General features: G+C 45.6%; 1 protein-coding gene across 2 annotated transcripts; it reads right to left on the reverse strand.

Annotated features, from left to right (window-relative positions):
* Positions 1–13,696: 13,696 nt before the first annotated feature.
* On the reverse strand, positions 13,697–18,780 carry LOC103638982 (uncharacterized). 2 transcript variants are annotated; one of them, XM_020544488.2, is made up of 4 exons: positions 17,505–18,780; positions 16,866–17,394; positions 16,150–16,733; positions 13,697–15,866 (listed from the first exon to the last, which is right to left on the reverse strand). In XM_020544488.2, exons 1-2 carry the CDS (start codon positions 18,188–18,190, stop codon positions 17,361–17,363), a joined length of 720 nt encoding a protein of 239 aa, XP_020400077.1. In that variant the 5' UTR covers positions 18,191–18,780; the 3' UTR covers positions 13,697–15,866; positions 16,150–16,733; positions 16,866–17,360. The 2 variants fall into 2 exon arrangements, with proteins under 2 accessions (XP_020400077.1, XP_008659991.1); XM_008661769.3 differs by having other exon boundaries at positions 13,697–16,733.
* Between the last annotated feature and the right edge of the window lie 6,957 nt (positions 18,781–25,737).

The raw sequence follows: 25,737 nt of genomic DNA on the forward strand, positions 1-25,737 counted from the left end.
GCAATTTTACCCAATCCTTTGACCAAACCTTGATTTCCATCCCCGAATATGATAGCTCGTTGGGGATCTTGGTTTTTCTCATATGAGGAGAACATCTTCTTTTCCCCTGTCATGTGGTTTGTGCACCCGCTGTCGAGTATCCAACTTGAGCCCCCGGATGCATAAACCTACAAAACAATTTTAGTTCTTGATTTTAGGTACCCAAACAGTCTTGGGTCCTTTGGCATTAGAAACAAGAACTTTGGGTACCCAAACACAAGTCTTGGAGCCCTTGTGTTTGCCCCCAACAAACTTGGCAACTACCTTGCCGGATTTGTTAGTCAAAACATAAGATGCATCAAAAGTCTTAAATGAAATTTTATGATCATTTGACGCATTAGGAGTTTTCTTCTTAGGCAACTTGGCACGGGTTGGTTGCCTAGAGCTAGATGTCTCACCCTTATACATGAAAGCATGGTTAGGGCCAGAGTGAGACTTCCTAGAATGAGTTCTCCTAATTTTGCTCTCGGGATAGCCGGCAGGGTACAAAATGTAACCTTCGTTATCCTGAGGCATGGGAGCCTTGCCCTTAACAAAGTTAGACAAGTTCTTAGGAGGGGCATTAAGTTTGACATTGTCTCCCCTTTGGAAGCCAATGCCATCCTTAATGCCAGGGCGTCTCCCATTATAGAGCATACTTCTAGCAAATTTAAACTTTTCATTTTCTAAGTTATGCTCGGCAATTTTAGCATCTAATAATGCTATATGATCATTTTGTTGTTTAATTAAAGCCATGTGATCATGAATAGCATTGATATCAACATCTCTACATCTAGTACAAATAGAAGTGTGCTCAACGGTAGATGTAGAGGGTTTGCAAGATTTTAATTCAACAACCTTAGCATGCAACATATCATTCTTGGTTCTAAGGTCGGAAATGGTAGTATTGCAAACATCAAAATCTTTAGCCTTAGCAATTAATTTTTCATTTTCAATCCTAAGGCTAGCAAGAGAGATGTTTAATTCTTCAATCTTAGCAAGCAAATCATCATTATCATTTCTAAGATTGGGAATTGAAACATCACAAACATGAAAATTAACCTTAGCAATTAAACTAGCATTTTCATTTCTAAGGTTATCAATAGTCTCATGGCAAGTGCTTAGCTCACTAGACAATTTTACACATTTTTCAACTTGTAGAGCATAAGCATTTTTGACCTTAACATGCTTTTTGTTCTCCTTAATAAGGAAGTCCTCTTGAGAGTCCAAGAGATCATCCTTCTCATGAATAGCACTAATCAATTCATTTAATTTTTCTTTTTGTTGCATGTTTAGGTCGGCAAAAAGGGTACGCAAATTATTTTCCTCATCACTAGCATTATCATCACTAGAGGACTCATATCTAGTGGAGGATTTAGATTTAACATTCTTCCTTTTGCCGTCCTTTGCCATGAGGCACTTGTGGCCGACGTTGGGGAAGAGGAGTCCCTTGGTGACGGCGATGTTGGCGGCGTCCTCGTCGGAGGAGGACTCGGTGGAGCTCTCGTCGGAGTCCCACTCCCGGCAAACATGGGCATCGCCTCCCTTCTTCTTGTAGTACTTCTTCTTTTCTCTCCTCTTTCCCTTCTTGTCATCGCCCCTGTCACTGTCACTAGATATAGGACATTTTGCAATGAAATGACCGGGCTTACCACATTTGTAGCATACTTTCTTGGAACGGGATTTGTAATCCTTCCCCTTCCGTTGCTTGAGGATTTGGCGAAAGCTTTTGATGATTAAAGCCATCTCCTCATTGTCGAGCTTGGAGGCGTCAATTGGTTGTCTACTTGGTGTAGACTCCTCCTTCTTCTCCTCCGCCGCCTTAAATGCCACCGGTTGTGCTTCGGACGTGGAGGGTTCATCAAGCTCGTTGATCTTCTTTGAGCCCTTAATCATACATTCAAAGCTCACAAAATTCCCGATTACTTCCTCGGGAGTCATTAGTGTATATCTTGGATTACCACGAATTAATTGCACTTGAGTAGGGTTAAGGAAAATAAGTGATCTCAAAATAACCTTAACCACCTCGTGGTCATCCCATTTCTTGCTCCCGAGGTTGTGCACTTGGTTCACCAAGGTTTTGAGCCGGTTGTACATATCTTGTGGCTCCTCCCCTTGGCGAAGACGGAAGCGACCCAGCTCCCCCTCGATCATTTCCCGCTTGGTGATCTTGGTGAGTTCATCACCCTCGTGCGCGGTCTTGAGTAGGTCCCAAATCTCCTTTGCATTCTTCAACCCTTGCACCTTGTTGTATTCCTCCTTGCTTAGAGAGGCGAGGAGTATGGTTGTAGCTTGAGAGTTGAAGTGCTCGATTTGGGCCACTTCGTCCGTATCATAGTCTTCATCCCCTACGGATGGTACCTGTGCTCCAAACTCAACAACATTCCATATACTTTTGTGGAGTGAGGTTAGATGAAATTTCATTAAATCACTCCACCTAGCATAATCTTCGCCATCAAAGGTTGGCGGTTTGCCTAATGGAACGGAAAGTAATGGAGTAGGTCTAGATGTACGAGGATAGTGTAAGGGGATCTTACTAAACTTCTTGCGCTCTTGGCGCTTAGAAGTTACAGATGGCGCATCGGAGTCGGAGGTCGATGTTGATGAAGTGTCGGTCTCGTAGTCGACCACTTTCCTCATCCTCTTGTGCTTGTCGCCTTTCCGATGCGACTTGTGAGAAGAAGATTTTTCTTTCTTCTCTTTGTGGTGAGAAGAGGAAGATCTTTTCTCCTTCCGTTTGGAGGAGTCCTTCTTCTTCTCCTTCCTCTTGGTGCGGGACTCTTCCGATGAAGTGCTCCCTTGGCTCGTAGTGAGCTTGTCACCGGTCTCCATCTCCCTCTTGGTGTGATCTCCCGACATCACTTCGAGCGGTTAAGCTCTAATGAAGCACCTGCCTCTGATACCAATTGAAAGTCGCCTAGAGGGGGGGTGAATAGGGCGAAACTGAAATTCTCAAAAATGATCACAACTACAAGCCGGGTTAGCGTTAGAAATATAATAGACTCTACCAGAGAGGGTGCAAAACAAATCGCAAGCGAATAATCAAGTGAGACACGCGGATTTGTTTTACCGAGGTTCGGTTCTCTCAAACCTACTCCCCGTTGAGGAGGCCACAAAGGCCGGGTCTCTTTCAACCCTTATGAAAGGGAATTAGGCTTACACCTAGTCCCCAAATTAATTTTGGTGGTTGAATTGCCCAACACAAATTTATTGGACTAACCAGTTTGCCCAAGTGTATAGATTATACAGGTGTTAAAGGTTCACACTCAGCCAATAAAAAGATCAAATTTTGGATTCAACTAAGGAGCAAAGGGCCAACCGAAGGCACCTCTGGTTTGGCGCACCGGACTGTCTGGTGCGCCACCGGACATGTCCGGTGCACCAGAGGACTCCAACGCCAACTCGTCACCTTCGGGAATTTCCAGAGGCACTCGCGCTATAATTCACCGGACTGTCCGGTGTACACCGGACAGTGTCCGGTGCGCCAAGGAGGAGCGGCCTCAGGAACTCGCCAGCTTCGGGAAAACTCCAACGGATAGTTCGCTATAATTCACCGGACTGTCCGGTGTGCACCGGACTGTCCGGTGCGACTCCGGAGCAACGGCTATCTCCGCGCCAACGGCTCTCTGCCGCGCATTTAATGCGCGCTCTGCGCGCGCAGAAGTCAGGCGCGCCCATACTGGCACACCGGACAGCAAACAGTACCTGTCCGGTGTGCACCGGACACCCAGGCGGGCCCACAAGTCAGAAGTTCCAACGGTCAGAATCCAACGGCAGTGATGACGTGGCAGGGGGGCACCGGACTGTCCGGTGTGCACCGGACTGTCCGGTGTGCACCGGACTGTCCGGTGCGCCATCAAACAGACGGCCTCCACCAACGGTCAAGTTGGTGGTTGGGGCTATAAATACCCCAACCACCCCACCATTCATTGCATTCAAGTTTTCCAACTTCCAACCACTATACAAGAGCTAATATTCATTGCAAAGCACACCAACAAGAGATCAAATCCTCTCCCAATCCCATTCAAAACCCTAGTGACTAGAGAGAGTGATTTGTAGTGTTCATTTGAGCTCTTGCGCTTGGATCGCTTCTTTTCCTTCTTGATTCTTTCTTGTGATCAAACACTCACTTGTAATTGAGGCAAGAGGCACCAATTGTGTGGTGGCCCTTGCGGGAAGTTTGATTCCCAAGTGATTTGAGAAGAGAAGCTCACTCGGTCCGAGGGACCGTTTGAGAGAGGGAAGGGTTGAAAGAGACCCGGCCTTTGTGGCCTCCTCAACGGGGAGTAGGTTTGCAAGAACCGAACCTCGGTAAAACAAATCCGCGTGTCATACTCTTCATTTGCTTGCGATTTGTTTTGCTCCCTCTCTCGCGGACTCGTTTATATTTCTAACGCTAACCCGGCTTGTAGTTGTGATTATTTTTGAGAATTTCAGTTTCGCCCTATTCACCCCCCCCCCCTCTAGGCGACTTTCAATTGGTATCAAAGCCCGGTGCTTCATTAGAGCCTAACCGCTCGAAGTGATGTCGGGAGATCACGCCAAGAAGGAGATGGAGACCGGCGAAAAGCCCACTACAAGCCACGGGAGCACTTCATCGGAAGAGTCCCGCACCAAGAGGAAGGAGAAGAAGAAGGACTCCTCCAAACGGAAGGAGAAAAGATCTTCCTCTTCTCACCACAAAGAGAAGAAGGAAAAATCTTCTTCTCACAAGTCGCATCGGAAAGGCGACAAGCACAAGAGGTTGAGGAAAGTAGTCTACTACGAGACCGACACTTCTACAACATCGACCTCCGACTCCGATGCGCCCTCCGTAACTTCTAAACGTCAAGAGCGTAAGAAGTTTAGTAAGATCCCCTTACACTATCCTCGTACATCTAGACTTACTCCATTACTTTCCGTTCCATTAGGCAAACCGCCAACCTTTGACGGTGAAGATTATGCTAGGTGGAGTGATTTAATGAAATTTCATCTAACCTCACTCCACAAAAGTATATGGAATGTTGTTGAGTTTGGAGCACAGGTACCATCAATAGGGGATGAGGATTATGATGAGGACGAGGTGGCCCAAATCGAGCACTTCAACTCCCAAGCCACAACCATACTCTTGGCCTCTCTAAATAGAGAGGAGTACAACAAGGTGCAAGGGTTGAAGAGTGCAAAGGAAATTTGGGACCTCCTCAAGACCGCACACGAGGGTGATGAACTAACAAAGATCACCAAGCGGGAAACGATCGAGGGGGATCTCGGTCGCTTTCGACTTCGCCAAGGGGAAGAGCCACAAGACATGTACAACCGGCTCAAGACTTTGGTGAACCAAGTGCGCAACCTCGGGAGCAAGAAGTGGGATGACCACGAGGTGGTTAAGGTTATTCTTAGATCACTCATTTTCCTTAACCCCACTCAAGTTCAATTAATTCGTGGTAATCCTAGATATACTCAAATGACCCCCGAGGAAGTTATCGGGAATTTTGTGAGCTTTGAATGTATGATCAAGGGCTCAAAGAAGATCAACGAGCTTGATGAATCCTCCACGCCCGAAGCACAACCGGTGGCATTCAAGGCGACGGAGGAGAAGAAGGAGGAGTCTACATCGAGTAGACAACCAATTGACGCCTCCAAGCTCGACAATGAGGAGATGGCTTTAATCATCAAAAGCTTTCGCCAAATCCTCAAGCAATGGAAGGGGAAGGATTACAAATCCCGTTCCAAGAAGGTTTGCTACAAGTGTGGTAAGCCCGGTCATTTCATTGCAAAATGTTCTATATCTAGTGACAGTGACAGGGGCGACGACAAGAAGGGAAAGAGGAGAGAAAAGAAGAGGTACTACAAGAAGAAGGGCGGCGATGCCCATGTTTGCCGGGAATGGGACTCGGACGAGAGCTCCACCGACTCCTCCTCCGACGAGGACGCCGCCAACATCGCCGTCACCAAAGGACTCCTCTTCCCCAACGTCGGCCACAAGTGCCTCATGGCAAAAGATGGCAAAAAGAAGAAGGTTAAATCTAAATCCTCCACTAAACATGAATCCTCTAGTGATGATAATGCTAGTGATGAGGAGAATAATTTGCGTACCCTTTTTGCCGATCTTAACATGCAACAAAAGGAAAAATTAAATGAATTAATTAGTGCCATCCATGAGAAGGATGATCTCTTGGACTCCCAAGAGGACTTCCTAATCAAGGAAAACAAAAAGCATGTTAAGGTTAAAAATGCTTATGCTCAACAAGTTGAAAAATATGAAAAACTGTCTAGTGAGCTAAGCACTTGCCATGAGACTATAGACAACCTTAGAAATGAAAATGCTAGATTAATTGCTAAGATTGATTCTCATGTTTGTGTTGCTTCAATTCCCAATCTTAGAAATGATAATGATGATTTGCTTGCTAAGATTAAGGAATTGAATGATTCTCTTGCTAGCCTTAGAGTAGAAAATGAAAATTTGATTGCTAAGGCTAAAGATTTTGATGTTTGCAATACTACTATTTCCAACCTTAGAACTAAGAATGATATGTTGCATGCTAAGGTTGTAGAATTAAAATCTTGCAAACCCTCTACATCTACCATTGAGCACACTTCTATTTGCACTAGATGTAGAGATGTTGATATCAATGCTATTCATGATCACATGGCTTTAATTAAACAACAAAATGATCATATAGCGATATTAGATGCTAAAATTGCCGAGCATAACTTAGAAAATGAAAAATTTAAATTTGCTAGAAGTATGCTCTATAATGGGAGACGCCCTAGCATTAAGGATGGCATTGGCTACCAAAGGGGAGACAATGTCAAAATTAGTGCCCCTCCTAAAAGATTGTCAAATTTTGTTAAGGGCAAGGCTCCCATGCCTCAGGATAACGAGGGTTACATTTTATACCCTGTCGGTTATCCCGAGGACAAAATTAGGAAAATTCATTCTAGGAAGTCTCACTCTAGTTCTAACCATGCTTTTATGTATAAGAGTGAGACATCTAGTTCTAGGCAACCAACCCGTGCTAAGTTACCTAAGAAAAAAATTCCTATTGCATCAAATGATCATAACATTTCTTTTAAAACTTTTGATGCATCTTACGTTTTGACTAACAAATCCGGCAAGGTAGTTGCCAAATATGTTGGGGGCAAGCACAAGGGATCAAAGACTTGTGTTTGGGTACCCAAAGTTCTTGTGTCTAATGCCAAAGGACCCAAAACCATTTGGGTACCTAAAGTCAAGAACTAAACTTGTTTTGTAGGTTTATGCATCCGGGGGCTCAAGTTGGATACTCGACAGCGGATGCACAAACCACATGACAGGGGAGAAAAGGATGTTCTCCTCATATGAGAAAAACCAAGATCCCCAACGAGCTATCACATTCGGGGACGGAAATCAAGGTTTGGTCAAAGGTCTTGGTAAAATTGCTATATCTCCTGACCATTCCATTTCAAATGTTTTTCTTGTTGATTCATTAGATTATAATTTGCTTTCCGTATCCCAATTATGTCAAATGGGCTACAACTGTCTATTCACTGATGTAGGTGTCTCTGTCTTTAGAAGAAGTGATGATTCAATAGCATTTAAGGGAGTGTTAGAGGGTCGGCTATACTTGGTAGATTTTGATAGAGCTGAACTCGACACTTGCTTAATTGCTAAGACTAACATGGGTTGGCTCTGGCACCGCCGACTAGCCCATGTTGGGATGAAGAATCTTCATAAGCTTCTAAAGGGAGAACACATTTTAGGATTAACAAATGTTCATTTTGAGAAAGACAGGATTTGTAGCGCATGCCAAGCAGGGAAGCAAGTTGGTGCTCATCATCCACATAAGAACATCATGACGACCGACAGGCCACTGGAGCTCCTACACATGGATCTATTCGGCCCGATTGCTTACATAAGCATCGGCGGAAGTAAGTACTGTCTAGTTATTGTGGATGATTATTCTCGCTTCACTTGGGTGTTCTTTTTGCAGGAAAAATCTCAAACCCAAGAGACCTTAAAGGGATTCTTGAGACGGGCTCAAAATGAGTTCGGCTTAAGGATCAAGAAAATTAGAAGCGACAACGGGACGGAGTTCAAGAACTCTCAAATTGAAAGCTTTCTTGAGGAAGAGGGCATCAAGCATGAGTTCTCTTCTCCCTACACTCCACAACAAAATGGTGTAGTGGAGAGGAAGAATCGAACTCTATTGGATATGGCAAGAACCATGCTTGATGAGTACAAGACTTCGGATCGGTTTTGGGCGGAGGCAGTCAACACCGCTTGCTACGCCATCAACCGATTATATCTACACCGAATCCTCAAGAAGACATCATATGAACTCCTAACCGGTAAAAAGCCCAACATTTCATATTTTAGAGTCTTTGGTAGCAAATGCTTTATTCTTGTTAAAAGAGGTAGAAAATCTAAATTCGCTCCTAAGACTGTAGAAGGCTTTTTACTTGGTTATGACTCAAACACAAGGGCATATAGGGTCTTTAACAAGTCCACTGGACTAGTTGAAGTCTCATGTGACGTTGTGTTTGATGAAACTAACGGCTCTCAAGTAGAGCAAGTTGATCTTGATGAGATAGGTGAAGAACAGGCTCCATGCATAGCGCTAAGGAACATGTCCATTGGGGATGTGTGTCCTAAGGAATCCGAAGAGCCTCCACATGCACAAGATCAACCATCCTCCTCCACGCTAGCATCTTCACCAACTCAAAATGAGGACGAAGCTCAAGTTGATGAAGTAGAAGATCAAGCAAATGAGCCACCTCAAGATGACGGCAATAATCAAGGGGGAGATGCAAATGATCAAGACAAGGAGGATGAAGAGCAAAGACCGCCACACCCAAGAGTCCACCATGCAATCCAACGAGATCACCCCGTCGATACCATCCTCGGCGACATTCATAAGGGGGTAACTACTAGATCTCGTGTTGCACATTTTTGTGAGCATTACTCGTTTGTTTCCTCTATTGAGCCAAACAGGGTAGAGGAAGCACTCCAAGATTCGGATTGGGTGGTGGCAATGCAAGAGGAGCTCAACAATTTCACTAGGAATGAGGTATGGCACTTGGTTCCACGTCCTAACCAAAATGTTGTAGGAACCAAATGGGTCTTCCGCAACAAGCAAGACGAGCATGGTGTGGTGACAAGGAACAAAGCACGACTTGTGGCCAAGGGATACTCCCAAGTCGAAGGTTTGGATTTCGGTGAAACCTATGCACCCGTAGCTAGGCTTGAGTCAATTCGCATATTATTAGCCTATGCTACTTACCATGGCTTTAAGCTTTATCAAATGGACGTGAAAAGTGCCTTCCTCAACGGACCAATCAAGGAAGAGGTCTATGTTGAGCAACCTCCCGGCTTTGAAGACAGTGAGTATCCTAACCATGTGTATAAGCTCTCTAAGGCGCTTTATGGGCTCAAGCAAGCCCCAAGAGCATGGTATGAATGCCTTAGAGATTTCCTTATTGCTAATGGCTTCAAAGTCGGCAAGGCCGATCCTACACTCTTCACTAAAACTCTTGACAATGATTTGTTTGTATGCCAAATTTATGTTGATGATATCATATTTGGGTCTACTAATGAATCTACTTGTGAGGAATTTAGTAGGATCATGACACAGAAATTCGAGATGTCTATGATGGGGGAGTTGAAGTATTTCTTAGGATTCCAAGTAAAGCAACTCCAAGAGGGCACCTTCATTAGCCAAACGAAGTACACTCAAGACATTCTAAACAAGTTTGGGATGAAGGATGCCAAGCCCATCAAGACACCCATGGGAACCAATGGGCATCTCGACCTCGACACGGGAGGTAAGTCCGTGGATCAAAAGGTATACCGGTCGATGATTGGTTCATTGCTTTATTTATGTGCATCTCGACCGGACATTATGCTTTCCGTATGCATGTGTGCAAGATTCCAATCCGACCCTAAGGAGTCCCACCTTACGGCCGTAAAACGAATCTTGAGATATTTGGCTTATACTCCTAAGTTTGGGCTTTGGTACCCTCGGGGATCCACATTTGATTTACTTGGTTATTCCGATGCCGATTGGGCGGGGTGTAAGATTAATAGGAAGAGCACATCGGGGACTTGCCAGTTCTTGGGAAGATCCTTGGTGTCTTGGGCTTCAAAGAAGCAAAATTCGGTCGCTCTTTCAACCGCCGAAGCCGAGTACATTGCCGCAGGTCATTGTTGCGCGCAATTACTTTGGATGAGGCAAACCCTGCGGGACTACGGTTACAAATTAACCAAAGTTCCTTTGCTATGTGATAATGAGAGTGCAATTAAAATGGCCGACAATCCCGTCGAGCATAGCCGCACTAAACACATAGCCATTCGGTACCATTTTCTTAGGGATCACCAACAAAAGGGGGATATCGAGATTTCATACATTAACACTAAAGATCAATTAGCCGATATCTTTACCAAGCCTCTTGATGAACAAACTTTTACCAAACTTAGGCATGAGCTCAATATTCTTGATTCTAGAAATTTCTTTTGCTAGTTTGCACACATAGCACACAAGTATACCTTTGATCATATCTTTTTGTATATGCTATGACTAATGTGTTTTCAAGAGTATTTCAAACCAAGTCATAGGTATATTGAAAGGGAATTGGAGTCTTCGGCGAAGACAAAGGCTTCCACTCCGTAACTCATACTTCGCCATCACTCCAAGCAACTCTCTATTCTTTGGGGAGAAATGAGCATTCAAGAAAAGGACTTCGTCTTTGGGAGAGAGTTAGAGCCCAAAGCTAAAGGACCGGACTTCGCCTTTGGTATAATCTTAACTCATTTATTTATGACCCAAGGGGAAGATAGCACTTCGAGGGCTCCAATGATTCCGTTTTTGGCGATTCATGCCAAAAAGGGGGAGAAATGAGCCCAAAGCAAAAGGACCGCACCACCACCAACACCGAGTTTTTAAAATTGGAGACTTTCATTTGGTCAATTTCAAATTGGTATCTTATTCTAAAGGGGGAGGAAGTAGTATTTCAAAACTTGATATCTTAAAATCCTCTTGAACACTAAGAGGTGAATTTATTTGAGGGGGTGTTTTGTTTAGTCAAAGGAAAAGCATTTAAAACAGGGGGAGAAAATTTCAAATCTTGAAAATGCTTTGCATAATCTTATTCATTTACCTGTGACTATTTGCAAAAGAACTTTGAAACGGATTTCCAAAAGAGTTTGCAAAAACAAAACATGTGGTGCAAGCGTGGTCCAAAATGTTATTTAAGAAAGAAACAATCCATGCATATCTTGTAAAGTATTAATATTGGCTCAATTCCAAGCAACCTTTACACTTAACTTATGCAAACCAGTTCAATTATGCACTTCTATATTTGCTTTGGTTTGTGTTGGCATCAATCACCAAAAAGGGGGAGATTGAAAGGGAATTAGGCTTACACCTAGTCCCCAAATTAATTTTGGTGGTTGAATTGCCCAACACAAATTTATTGGACTAACCAGTTTGCCCAAGTGTATAGATTATACAGGTGTTAAAGGTTCACACTCAGCCAATAAAAAGATCAAATTTTGGATTCAACAAAGGAGCAAAGGGCCAACCGAAGGCACCTCTGGTTTGGCGCACCGGACTGTCCGGTGCGCCACCGGACAGTGTCCGGTGCACCACCGGACATGTCCGGTGCACCAGAGGACTCCAACGCCAACTCGTCACCTTCGGGAATTTCCAGAGGCACTCGCGCTATAATTCACCGGACTGTCCGGTGTACACCGGACAGTGTCCGGTGCGCCAAGGAGGAGCGGCCTCAGGAACTCGCCAGCTTCGGGAAAACTCCAACGGATAGTTCGCTATAATTCACCGAACTGTCCGGTGTGCACCGGACTGTCCGGTGCGACTCCGGAGCAACGGCTATCTCCGCGCCAACGGCTCTCTGCCGCGCATTTAATGCGCGCTCTGCGCGCGCAGAAGTCAGGCGCGCCCATACTGGCACACCGGACAGCAAACAGTACCTGTCCGGTGTGCACCGGACACCCAGGCGGGCCCACAAGTCAGAAGTTCCAACGGTCAGAATCCAACGGCAGTGATGACGTGGCAGGGGGGCACCGGACTGTCCGGTGTGCACCGGACTGTCTGGTGCGCCATCAAACAGACGGCCTCCACCAACGGTCAAGTTGGTGGTTGGGGCTATAAATACCCCAACCACCCCACCATTCATTGCATTCAAGTTTTCCAAATTCCAACCACTATACAAGAGCTAGTATTCATTGCAAAGCACACCAACAAGAGATCAAATCCTCTCCCAATCCCATTCAAAACCCTAGTGACTAGAGAGAGTGATTTGTAGTGTTCATTTGAGCTCTTGCGCTTGGATCGCTTCTTTTCCTTCTTGATTCTTTCTTGTGATCAAACACTCACTTGTAATTGAGGCAAGAGGCACCAATTGTGTGGTGGCCCTTGCGGGAAGTTTGATTCCCAAGTGATTTGAGAAGAGAAGCTCACTCGGTCCGAGGGACCGTTTGAGAGAGGGAAGGGTTGAAAGAGACCCGGCCTTTGTGGCCTCCTCAACGGGGAGTAGGTTTGCAAGAACCGAACCTCGGTAAAACAAATCCGCGTGTCATACTCTTCATTTGCTTGCGATTTGTTTTGCTCCCTCTCTCGCGGACTCGTTTATATTTCTAACGCTAACCCGGCTTGTAGTTGTGATTATTTTTGAGAATTTCAGTTTCGCCCTATTCACCCCCCCCCTCTAGGCGACTTTCACCTTACCCTCTCTCAAACGGTCCCTCGGACCGAGTGAGCTTTCTTTTCTCAATTACTTGGAACACAAAGTTCCTACAAGGACCACCACAAGATTGGTGTCTCTTGCCTCAATTACAAGTGAGTTTTGATCGCAAGAAGGATTGAAAGAAAGCACGATTGCAAAAGCCAAGCGATAAGAGCGTCAAATAACACATGGATCACTTTCTCTCTCAAGCCACTAATCACTAATGATCTCTTTTCTCAATTGTGAAACTTGGAGAGAAGGAGGCTTTGAATGTGTCTTGGAATGGATTGCTAGCTCTTGTATTGAATGTTGAAGGTTGGAATGCTTGGATGTCTTGAATGGAGGTGGTTGGGGTTGTATTTATAGCCACCAACCACTTCCTAGCCGTTACTCCATTCTGCTGAGCGCGGACGGTCCGCCCGCCAGGTTCGGACGGTCCGCCCCTGTAGATCAACGGCTGAAAAGGCAACGGTCAGCAGTAACGGCTATATTGCATTTAATGCGTCGTCAGATGTCAGACAGACCCAGTCGCGGACGGTCCGGTCGTGCACCCCGGACGGTCCGCGAGGCCGCTAAAATTCATTCTTCCGAACCCGTCACCTTCGGGTTTTTCGGATCCTTGCCTACCGGACGGTCCGCGCCTGAGGCCGGACGGTCCGAGCGAGGTCTCAGACGGTCCGCGCTTATCCTCCGGACGGTCCATAGTGCAGACTCGGATTTTTGCATTGGTTCTGTCCGAGGGTCATCCTTGTGCCGCGGACGGTCCGCCGCAAGGGCCCGGACGGTCCGCGCTTGGCCTGTTTTTCCAAAAAGCTTCTCCTGTCCGGAATAATCTATGGTATTCCGGACAGTCGATTTAGTATAGTTGTAGATGAACCTTTGACACCTGTAGAACATATAATCTAGAGCAAACTAGTTAGTCTAATTATTTGTGTTAGGCAATTCAACCACCAAAATTAATTAGGAACTAGGTGTAAGCCTAATTCCCTTTCATGCGTGATCGTGCGGATTAGATTACAGAACAGTAGAACGGGTGGCTGAGATCGTCTAACGGCAGAACGGCAGGCTACCCTTACAGGCTTAATAGGTAGTAGAGATTATGAATTAATAGAATATAGAATCTGCTATGCAAATTTATATTCATATTTTTAGTATTGAGCTTGTAAAGATTCATGAAAGGTAAACCTCAAATCTATTATATATCTTCTCAAATAATAAATATAAATTTTGGATACAAATCGAATACGAATATGGATTTTTTTTCACCTTTTTTGTTGTATGGAGCAAATAATGTATGGAATAATTTATACGATATTTTATTCTTATTTATAATAATGTGCTTCATAACATAATAAAAGATTAGCATCAAATTTCATACATATCTATTTTAAAATATTAAATTTGTCCTAACAGTTCGGATATCCATTTACCCCCTATCGAGGACCCAGAGGTCTGGGAAACAGTAACCTCCCCTGAACCGGAGCTCCTCGCCATTTTCGAAGTCCTTGAAAGAGAGACAGAGAGTATTTAGGTTTCGTAGATCCTTGACGAGGAGATCAACCTCGTCTTGAGTTATCACGGCCAGCTGTAGTTTCAATGTTCTAAGGCTGGAGGACAGAAGCTGAATCCATCCTGGCAGTCTGTCTACAAGCCCATATAGCTTTAAGGCTCTTTAGTTCCTTAGGAGGTGATGTGGAAATGGCATCCAAGCCACCAGCTAGCTTCTCGTCGAAACACAGTGACAAGGATTCCAAATGGGCGTGACTCGAGATGACAGAACACAGCTCCTGGCAGTTCTCCTGTTTGATGCCACTCCATGCTTGCGCAACTGGGTAAGGTTCTTCAGCTCCTCCAGTACGATGACACTGATATGGTTTAAGGCTACCATCTTCCCAATCCCTCGCGGCACCTCAATGCCACCATTGTTCTTGTGATGAGGGCCAGGTATTAACAGCTTCCGCCGCAACCGGAAGCCCTTGATCCTACTGATCCATGACCATGCTGCATCTGCTGGTGCTGTTGGTGGTGGTGGCCGTGGGCTGCTGTCCTCATCCAAGTCCAACTGTACACTAGTGCCTGCACGAATAAGCTGTAGCTTCAGTACTCAGTAGGCTGGTGACGCTTCGTGGAAGCGCCAGAACGGAGGTGTGTCTGATGTCCAGAGTCTGCAGCTGCCTGAGGCCACCAAGGGAGTCCGGCAGGCGAGTGATCTCTTTGCATCCTCGTAGTGAGAGGAACTTGAGACGAGGCAGCAGCTTCACCATCTGTTCGAGGTCAGCATTTCTTACTGAATCTGACGACGCGTCCTCCAGGTCCAGCACCCGGAGGACGCTCATCTTGTCAGAGACGAAGAACGGCTTCCACCTACCGAACACAGTCAGCGACCGCAGACGCCCGAGGCCGGTGCTCTCGTACACAATCCTGTCTCTGTCCCAGGTCTCCCCAATGGTAAGGTGTGGTGTCGTCCCGTGTGCTGCGAGTTCATTCTGCAATGCCCCTCTAGTTCAAACACAAGGTTCTCCTCCATGGAGTGCGAGACGATGTATTTATTCACGGAAGAAACCATTGACCTGGCACAGGGGCATCCTCACCATGTCCCTCTGAAATTTAGATCCTCGCGCTAGGACGTACCTAGACCGTGTTTAGCTTGCGGAGATGAACAATGAACTCCTCCCCGTTGTCCTCAGCGGTCCTTTCCTTGGTGTCCCTGGAGTAGCCTTCCGCCATCCACCGCCCCACTAGACGCCTCCGCCGGATTTTGTGGTCCAGAGGGAAGATTGAGAGGTAGAAGATACAGGGCTTGAGCCAATCCGGGCAGGAATTGAAGTAGGAATGCACCCAGTCAAACAGACCCCTCAAGCTGCCAAATGCTGGGTGGGTCTCCAAAAGCCCCATGAAATTGTCATCAAAATCTTCCAATCGCCCCAATCCCTGGGCCACGAAGTGAGCTACAGGCTACAGCAACTATTACTTGGGGTAGTCCGCCGCACTTTTGTAGGACCGTTTTTGCTTGATCAATGTCCGCGGTGCTCGGCTCTCTGGGCCAGCAGCTACTCCAAGGTGCAAGTTCAGTATATCAACATATTACATGTTTGGATCACTTCGTGGCCAAAAACTTTAACAAGTTCAGTATATCAACATATTACCTGCCGTACGTCCAACGAATTGAAAAATTGCATACATATTAATAAATCCATGGAGGTCCAGTCCAGTAGTAGAGGGGATAAGAATAAAAATATATCTTCTATTAGTAGCTATAGCTAGAGATTTGCAACGGAGATTTCATATTGTTAATTCTCATAAGATGCATGCGTTAGATAAAGATAGTGAAAAATATATCTTCTATTTTATATATGTGCTAGAATACCAAGACAGCAAAAAAAATGGATCATATAATTAACAAATCTGTGCATAAGATGCGTTAGTTACCCTATCTTTGAAGAGCTCCAAGGCCTAGTCGATTTCTAGGCCTTGGATGTTCCACCAGCCGGATTTTGAACAGTATTTGGCGACACTTTCTTCGCGCGTAATAACAATGATACGGCTCGAAATTTGTTGTGGTTCACAGAGCAAGGCTGCATTGATTGAGTCCCACTCATCTGTGGACTGCAAACCATCGATGACAATGAAATAACGGTGCCGCCGTAGAAGCTCACGGCAATGCTGAATCGGATCTTTGATCCTCAGCATGCTGCTGCTGACGTGTGCTGGAGGGAGCCCGAGTGCAAATCCAAGAGCAAGCTCCATGACAGGTCCCTTAAATTGAAGGGATGGAGTACATCCACCCAACCGAACTTGTTAAAGTTTTTGGGGTTAATCACTTGCTTGTAGTAGACGTGTTTGACGATATATGATTTGCCAACACCATCAACCCCATACACGGATTGCACCATTCTGCTGATGCCAGCAAGGGACCATATATCCTCCTGCCGTCCAACAAATTTAAACCTGTGTATCCATTGCTTTGCAGCTTTCGTCTTCAGGGCCATCTCCGCATTATTCCCATCCATACTCTGCAAACACAGGAATAATACGCTCAATGTTGCTACAACAATGCATTTATTCAATGCCATTATGGGATGAAGATTGAAGAGTAAAAAAAAAAAATCTCCCGAATTTAATTTATGATGATGTTATGAGCATACCTCACAGTACTCATAGAAGATACGAACAGAACGATCAGTTGAAAACTGTTGCGGCTCCAATTCTTGATGATGTGCGACGACGCACGATTTCGCGAGGTTGAGCGTCGTGGTGTGCACGACAATGCAGCTACTATTGTGCCCGTCAGGTAAGAGTTCTCTGACGGCCTCCCAGTCATCCATGCTGGTCAGGTTTTCCAGGAACACCAGGTATCTCTGATTGCTCATCACTTCCTTCACAAATTCGATGAGTGCGCCTTGTGTACTCTGCTGTGGACAATAGTTCTAATGCAATTCTTTCGGCAATAATCTCTGGATGAACTCTTGGGGATCGAAGGGGTGCATCATCTGCACCCAAGCACGGCGCGTGAAATTTTCGCAGATTTCTGGGTCGTTGTCACAGGCGTTCCTCATGATGGATTCCAGCCCAGGATCGCCTACCGGCCCAACCACTGAGATGACTTGAAGCGGATAACCGTCGCGTCTCTTGCTTATTTATCAACTCGATGAGACCTTGTGGGATGATCTTCTTCTGCGTTGTTATATTATTATGAAATGGAATAGAAATGTGATCGAAACATGTAATATGTTGATATACTGAAAATGACAAACACAAAGGAATCAGGTGAGTAGTACTAGTACCTCATTGAAGAATACACAGACAGAATGAGCAGGTGAGAACTGCTCCAGCTCCAATACTTGGTGTGATCGCCCCACGCACAAGCTCGCCACTTCGAGTTGCTGGGTGTGCACGACGACGCAGCTACCGGTCTTGTCGTTGGGTACGTATACTCTGACAGCCGCCCAGTCAACCGCGCTGGACACGTCTTCCCCGCTGTTGCATCGGCTCCCGTTTGCTGATGCGTCTTCTCACTAAGCTTGGGGGCGCCGCAGTCACCAATTTGCATGTAGCGCTCGTTCCTCTGGCCCATGGCTTCGACCCTGGACTTGAGCAGCTCTATAGCAGTGACCGCTTCGTCGTCAATAAGGTCCATAGGCGGCGGCGCTGCTAGCTTGCTGCAGCAGGATGGGAACCAGCCGAGCAATGGGCTCCACCAGCGGTGGAACTTCATGTCCACGAGGACGATGCAGTCCTCCACATCTAAGGCCATGTTTCGGACCTGCCTCACCAAGGTCCTCACCATTTCGTCGCTGCCACGCTCCTTGGAGACGTTGAGGAAAGAATGCATCATCTCGAACTCATCAGAGATAAGCATCAGGTCGCGCTGTATATTCTTCTCCAGTTTCTTCTCCTCGATCGCTGACTTCGCAGCGGTTAGCGTCCCCTCCACCGCTGACATGGCCAATCCAAGCACAAGGTCCGCCATTGCTAGCTGCTCTCTCAGTCTCCCCTCCAAATTATTTCTTTTAAGCTGCCGCTAATGTGCTCGAGATGTGCAGATTTCAGTGGCTGGGACATCGCAATTTATAGACTGGAATAATCAATTAGCTGCATGCATGGTGGTTAATTGTTGATGCTTAGATCAGTCTCACACCCTAAGGAGGTGGTTAATTGGTCCGTATCAAGCTCGTACGTATGAAATAAAGATGAAAACGAACCAAACCAAGATGAGAAAGAATATTATGCTTTAGAATTTTTTGAGACGTTGAAAGGACCAATAAAGCCCGTACGTATGAAAGAAAGATGACTAGTTACTAGCCATGCGCTCACTCGCCTGTGTCCCAGCTAGGCCTGGGCAAAAAGAACCGGAACCGAGGAACCGAACCGAAACAACCGAGAACCGAAACCGAACTAACCGAACCGAAGGAACCGTTATGAATTTCGGTTCTGGTTTTTTGAGAACCGAAATAAATGAGATATTTTCGGTTCTGCACTCCAAAGAACCGAAAGAACCGAAAGAACCGAAAAACCCAAAAGTATTAGATTCAATTTGTTACATGTGTTTGTAACTTCGGATGTTGTGTTATTGACTTATGTTGAACCTCTAATCATCCATGTATTATCTATGAAATTATAGTCATTGTGCACTTGTTGTTGTTTGCAGGCCTGGGCATTCGGTTCTTCGGTTCGGTTCGGTTCCTTGGTTCTTGTAGAAATTCGGTTCTTCAAAAACTAGAACCGAAATAGCAAGATAAAGAAATCAGAACCGACTAGTTCGGTTCTCGGTTCTTCGGTTCGGTTCCTCGGTTCTAACCGAACTGTAACAGTCACTCTAAAATTATGAATAACGACAACTTTTGTGAGAAATTTCAGCAACATCTCCCCACAAACATAAATATGATGCATCCGGTGTCAACTTGGTCACGATATGCAGTACGTCTACTCATATAGAAGCATTCAAAGAATGAGGATAAACTAAATAAAGGCATTTTATTACTCGAAAAATTCAAAATATATTTCTAATTGGTGTTGCATGTATGCCAGATACGTATGCAAATTAAGATCCGCCTGCTTTTCTCTTCTCAAAGAAACTCTCGCTCTGCGTGCACCTCGCGTGGTGGAAGCAGAATAAGGGCGCGTTCGTTTATGCCGGATTTGGCCAAGAATTATTCCAGCTCAACAACCTTTATATAAATTAGACTAACAATTCAGCTAGGAATCATTCCGGGTGCTCAATCCACTGGAACCGAACAGGCCCTAAAGGTATGTATAGGAAGTGAACATGATGCTTTAGAATTTTTCAAGATGTTGAGAGGACCAAATAAAGCCCGTATGCATGAAAGATGAGGAAGAACCAAACCAAAAGATATGAGCATATATAGATGGTGAAGCAAAGAGTACCTCTTTTCAATAAAGGTACACGTCCCACGTAAACCAAAAGCATATATAGTTGCCGCCAAAAGTAAGGATATTTTTTTTGTGGCCCGTAAATATTTCAGCGGCCTATCGTCAGCCGTTGAAGGTAAATATTTATTTTTCAAGCGCCGACCACCAAAAATTAGCCTTATAAAGTTTTCCCGCTAGGATCTGCGCATAACTTCTCTTTCTCGTCTTGCATGCAAACCCCTCTTATCAACTGGTCACCGTGGCGCCCCTAGCTAGGGATGAAAACGGTCGGAAACGGTATTTATTCGGTAATCAGTTTTTTAGTCGTTTTTCTTTGATTGTGATATAGAATATACAATACAAATTTGTATTCTTGTTTTTAACATCCAGCTTGTTAAGATTCATAAAAGGTAAACTTCAAATTCATCCTATATTTTCTCAAATAATAGATATAAACTTCGGTATGGATTCGGAAACAAATTCGGTAATTTTTTCAACTTTTTGTGTTGTAGGGAGCAAATAATACATAAAATAATTTATGTAATATTTTATTCATATTTGTACTAATGTGCTTGATAACATAAGAAAATATCAACATCAAATTTTATAGATATCTATTTTAAAATATTAAATTTGTTCTAACAGTTCGGATTACCACTTTCATCCCTACCCCTAGCTGGCCTCGCTCGCAGCCCGCATCCATGACCCTGTTCCCGACCTTGCCGACACCCCCAGCCGGCTCCGATTGTCGCGTCTAGTTCCTGCCACGTGCCTCCGTTGTGGCTGCGCGCGCTCGGCCGCCGTCGGCCCTAGCCCTGTCGCCTGTGGACTTCAATCCTGGCCACACGCCCAGTGTCACACCCGGCTTTAAGGAACAAAGTGCCAGGTGCATCTCATACATGCGCCAAGAAGACAACATATACAATAACAGAGTGTATAGAGATAAATGTCACAATAATCAGAGTATTTATTACATAGCGGAAGACTTATTACAAAATAAAAATAATGAGTATAAAACGAACTAAGGATCGTCGGCGCAGATGTCAACTGAGAAACGCCACCTAGATCAGATCAAACTCCTCGCCTTGTGGCTCCTCCTGAACCACCTGCTCTTCTCCTGTGGGGGGTGTGAGACAGCAAGAGTGAGCTCACATACGTTCATCGCTCAACAAGTTGTGGGGAATAATGTGGCATAAACTCACCAAAGGTGGGAGTTCATGAAGTGTAAGGCTGATCAATGAAATAAAGGCTGAAGCTGAGCATTGCTTTTAAGTTGGTCAAAATTTTATTAGCAATTACTAAGTATAAGTAAATACCAACCCTTAGAAATAATAAATAAAAGTAATAATGAAATAATCCCAGATGCAATGAAATGACAGATTGAGTTTAAGTTCCATAATTTAATCATGTGAGTGTCCGAGCCGCTCATGACCGTGAGCACGGCTAGTATACCAGTTTTACACTCTGCAGAGGTTGCGCATCTTTACCCACAAGTCGTGTTACCCATTTGCCACGGAGTTGATCAGACTCCATACACCTCTACCAAGGAAGCGAGGCAGGGTACCACTACGAGGCCTTTACAAAGTTTCACTAGCTTCAGACTACCCGCTACAGTTTATAGGAAGCTCCAGTGCAGGGTTCTTGTCTGACCGCCATCGCAGCAAAATCAACCCAAGGACCTCCCTACACTGACCACTCCCCTACTTCCCTTGCCCCTTTCGGGTAAGGTAGCCCTCCACTAGCTTTCCTAGTTAATCAGCCAAGGGCGTCCCATTAAACCCTTGTGGTAGCACTGTTTTCCCGGGTGGTTCTCCATGTTCCCATTAACATAATGATCTTAACATGAACAGTAAAGAATAAAACAGATAATAAAATGTATAACAATGAGTGATGAATATCTCTATACCCAAATCCACATAAAGCAATAGAATGAACTACCCAAAACTTTAGTAGTAAAACCAGGGGTGAAACAAGGTATAAAGATAGTCAAAATCTAGGGTATCCTATTGGGTCCCATCAAAATTACCTATGCAGATCATTATGAATAATAAGAACATGAATGGGTAAAAGAAGTGATCAAGGGCACAACTTGCCTTCAACGAGCTCCTGCTCAGCTATCTCTACTTGTTGAACCTCAGATTCCACAATGGCTTGCTCGTCTATTCGCATCAACACAATACATACATAGTATGACATAAATTAACATCACATCAAACATGCAAATAACATATACAGTAAAAATCTATACATTAAAATGAGATCATAGGAACTGGAATCACTAAATTTGGAGTTATAGATTTCAAGTTATGAATTTCCTAAGGTTTAATGTGATTAAAATAGGATTAGACGAGAAATTAATTTTCTTACTGTTTGCATGTAGAAACAGAGACTCTAGATGGTAGAGAATATTATTACAAAATTTTAGAGATTGGGATGGCTCAATTTGGAGCTAGTATGAGTTTAATATGAATTATATAAGTTTCTAGAATTATTTTTATATTAAAACTCAATTTCTAAACTCATTTATTTGATTTCTCTGAGCTCTGGACATCGCGCTAAATAGTATAAAGCTTGGGGTCTACTTGCAAACATTTCCTAGACTCAGATTCCTGTTGCCAAGGACGGCGGGTTCTATTCTGTAAAATCATAAGGTCTCTTGTGTAAAACGTCACCGCGAAGGGGTACGGTGCTCTATGGGCCATTGGATCAAAACTATACGGTGCCGATTAGATCCCCGCTACCCAGAACAGGTACTCCATCGTGACCCTTGGATCCGAAATCAATGGCGCGGATTTAAATACCCCGGATCCGCCCAGAGCCGTCCGATCCGATATCTACCGTCGGGATCCAACCAGCACGCGCGCTCTAATCTACTCCGTCCAGCGGCCATCCGACGGCAGATCGGTCATCTTCCCCCCAACGGAGCCGAGCTGGGGAGCGCCCCTGCCCACGGCGGCCATCTCGCCGGTGCTCCACCAAATTCTACCGCCCCGGTGACTAAGTTCAATTAAACACGTGTGGAAAACCAAATTGAAGGCTAGGAGAACATGGAGGAGGTGTCTCACCGGTAATCGTCGCGGCGAAAAGGGTCGGTCCGCGGCGAGGGAAGGTTCTGTGGCGGTGAAGTGCGTGAACGTAGGATTCCTCGGCTGTCCGGTCCATGTCGAGGTACGTGCGGCACTTACGCAGTTTGGCGATCACCCCAGACCCGCTTTGCAGACCTCGGACGGCGGCGCAACGCACGATGACGGTAGCGGGCGCTGGCGCACGAAGCTGCACACGGCGAGTGCGATTGACGTTGGTCTAGGCTTGGTATGGGAAGGTAGGTAAAGGTGAGATGGCGAGTGCGGCCGAGGAATCGTTCCCCACCATTATCTAGCCGCGAGAGCAACGGCCCAAGTGAGATCGCTGGCGCCAACCACGGCGGTGGGTGCGACATTTCTGTTGAATCCAGGTCGAGGCGGTGGGGCCATGCTGTCGGTGCAACAGAGAGGGCGTAGGTCAGGATGACCGGTGGGGCTCGCCAGTTGGCGTCCAACACCATGACGCACGCGAGGCATCAGCTGACGAAGCGGGCCCACGCGATAGTGGGAGAACGGTGGAGACGGCGTGCGGCGGAGTGAAAAGGGAAGTGGGCCGCGCGGGAGTGTTAGGGCATATGGGCCGAAATGGGGTAGTCCGGCCCAGGTAGCATTGCTATTCTTTTCTTTTTTCTTTTTTTTCTGATTTATGTTTTCCCCTTTTTATTTTTGAATTCCAAATTTCAAATTCGAATTTTTGTGGCAAGTTTGTTCTCAGATCAAATACGAAATTTTGAATATTCTAGTATGGGATGAATCCATTGTTCATAAATTTATTAACAATGCCTTTATTTTATTAGCCACAAATGCACAATCAAGTAAAACTCAGCATGATGCATGATTTATTTAGGTGTTATTGGTTATTGAAAGGGAAATGTGCCTTTGGGCCATTTCTAAGTATTTTGGTGATTGAGTGCAAACACAAGGGCTTAAATGTGAAAATATGCTCATGGATGAACAAAGTGCAAATCACAAGTAAAGGTATGCTTCTAAGCCTTAGTACATTAGTTTTGTGTACTAACATCTTGTCTAAGTGTTAGAAACAGGAGAAAGAAGAAAAGAAAAGAAGTGGAGAGTGGCTGTGTACAGCCAAAGGCTGCTTCGGGCTGGGGCACCGGACTGTCCGGTGTGCACCGGACAGTGTCCGGTGCGCCAGACCAGCGCAGCGCAAACCAGCCGCTCTCGGGTTTTTCTCCGGCGACTTCGGCTAAAATTCACCGGACTGTCCGGTGTGCACCGGACTGTCCGGTGAGCCAACGGTCGGCCGGGCCAACGGTCGGCCGCGCGATCGGCGCGCGACACGTGGCCGAGCCAACGGTCGGAAGGAAGCACCGGACTGTCCGGTGTGCACCGGACTGTCCGGTGCGCCAGATCTGCAACGGTCGGCAACGGTCGGCTTCGCTTTTTATGGAAACAAATCGGGCACCGGACAGTGTCCGGTGTGCACCGGACTGTCCGGTGCGCCACGAGACAGAAGGCAAAGATGGCCTTCCAGATTTGTTCCCAACGGCTCCTAGCTGCCTTGGGGCTATAAAAGGGACCCCTTGGCGCATGGAGGAGAACACCAAGCATTCCTACAACCTTTCTAAGCACCAAGACATTGATCTAGCGCATTCGATTCATTGTGATAGCATATAGAGCTCTTGTGGAGTTGTGTACTCTTTGAGTTGTGTTGCGAGCTCTTATTGCTGCTTGTGTGCGTGTTGCTCTGACCTTTTGAAGTCTTGTGTGCGTTGCTCATTCCCTCCCTTGCTCTGTGATTCTCTGTGAACATCTTTTGTAAGGGCGAGAGGCTCCAAGTTGTGGAGATTCCTCGCAAACGGGATTGAGAAAAGAAAAGCAAGAACACCGTGGTATTCAAGTTGATCATTGGATCACTTGAGAGGAGTTGAGTGCAACTCTCGTCCGTTGGGACGCCACAACGTGGAGTAGGCAAGTTTTGTACTTGGCCGAACCACGGGATAACCACTGTGTCATCTCTGTGATTGGATTCTTGTGGTTATTGTGTTTTGACTCCTCTCTAGCCACTTGGCATAAACTGTGCTAACGCCTAATCAAGTTTTGTGGCTATAAGTTTAAGTTTTTACAGGATCACCTATTCACCCCCCCCTCTAGGTGCTCTCAATTGGTATCGGAGCCGTTCTCTTCAAGAAAGGGACTAACCGCCCGAAGAGATGGATCCTAAGGGGAAGGGAATTGTGATCAACGACAAGGAGAAGGAGTCCTTCGTCAACGAGCCAAGGGATGACAAGTCCAATGACTCGGGCTCGGGCCACAAGCGAAGAGATGGGAAGAAGAAGAAGACAAGACGCATCAAGGAGATCGTCTACTACGACAGCGATGAGTCCTCTTCTTCCCAAAAGGACGACGACTACGACAAACAAAGGAAATCGGTTAATTCTAACTTTTCTTTTGACTACTCTCGTATTCCGCAAAGTTCAAATTCACATTTGCTTTCCATTCCACTCGGCAAGCCCCCACACTTTGATGGGGAGGACTACGGATTTTGGAGCCACAAAATGCGTAGTCACCTATTCTCTCTCCATCCTAGCATATGGGAGATTGTAGATAGTGGAATGCACTTTAATAGTTCGGATAGTCCTATATTCATTAATGAGCAAATCCATAAGAATGCACAAGCTACTACTGTTCTTCTAGCCTCATTGTGCAGGGATGAATATAATAAAGTGAGTGGCTTGGATAACGCCAAGCAAATCTGGGATACCCTCAAGATCTCTCATGAGGGAAATGACGCTACCTTGCTCACCAAAATAGAGTTGGTGGAGGGCGAGCTTGGACGGTTCGCAATGATAAGGGGCGAAGAGCCAACTCAGACATACAACCGGCTCAAGACCCTTATCAACAAAATAAGGAGCTACGGAAGCACGCGATGGACGGACCACGACGTCGTCCGACTAATGCTCAGGTCCTTTACCGTTCTTGATCCTCATTTGGTGAATAATATTCGTGAGAATCCCAGGTACACCAAAATGTCGCCCGAAGAAGTCCTAGGAAAATTCGTCAGCGGGCGAATGATGATCAAGGAGGCAAGGTATGTGGACGATGC

This window comes from Zea mays, chromosome 9 (genome assembly GCF_902167145.1).
Source record: "Zea mays cultivar B73 chromosome 9, Zm-B73-REFERENCE-NAM-5.0, whole genome shotgun sequence".
Lineage (NCBI taxonomy): Eukaryota > Viridiplantae > Streptophyta > Magnoliopsida > Poales > Poaceae > Zea > Zea mays.

What these genes read in the sequence shown, in the direction of transcription:
- LOC103638982 (XM_020544488.2), bottom strand. Translation starts at nt 18,190, where the DNA reads ATGGCGGACCTTGTGCTTGGATTGGCCATGTCAGCGGTGGAGGGGACG. An exon ending in TCTGTGTATTCTTCAATGAG is followed by an intron (nt 17,395 to 17,504) that starts GTACTAGTACTA and finishes ATAACAACGCAG; the next exon opens with AAGAAGATCATCCCACAAGG.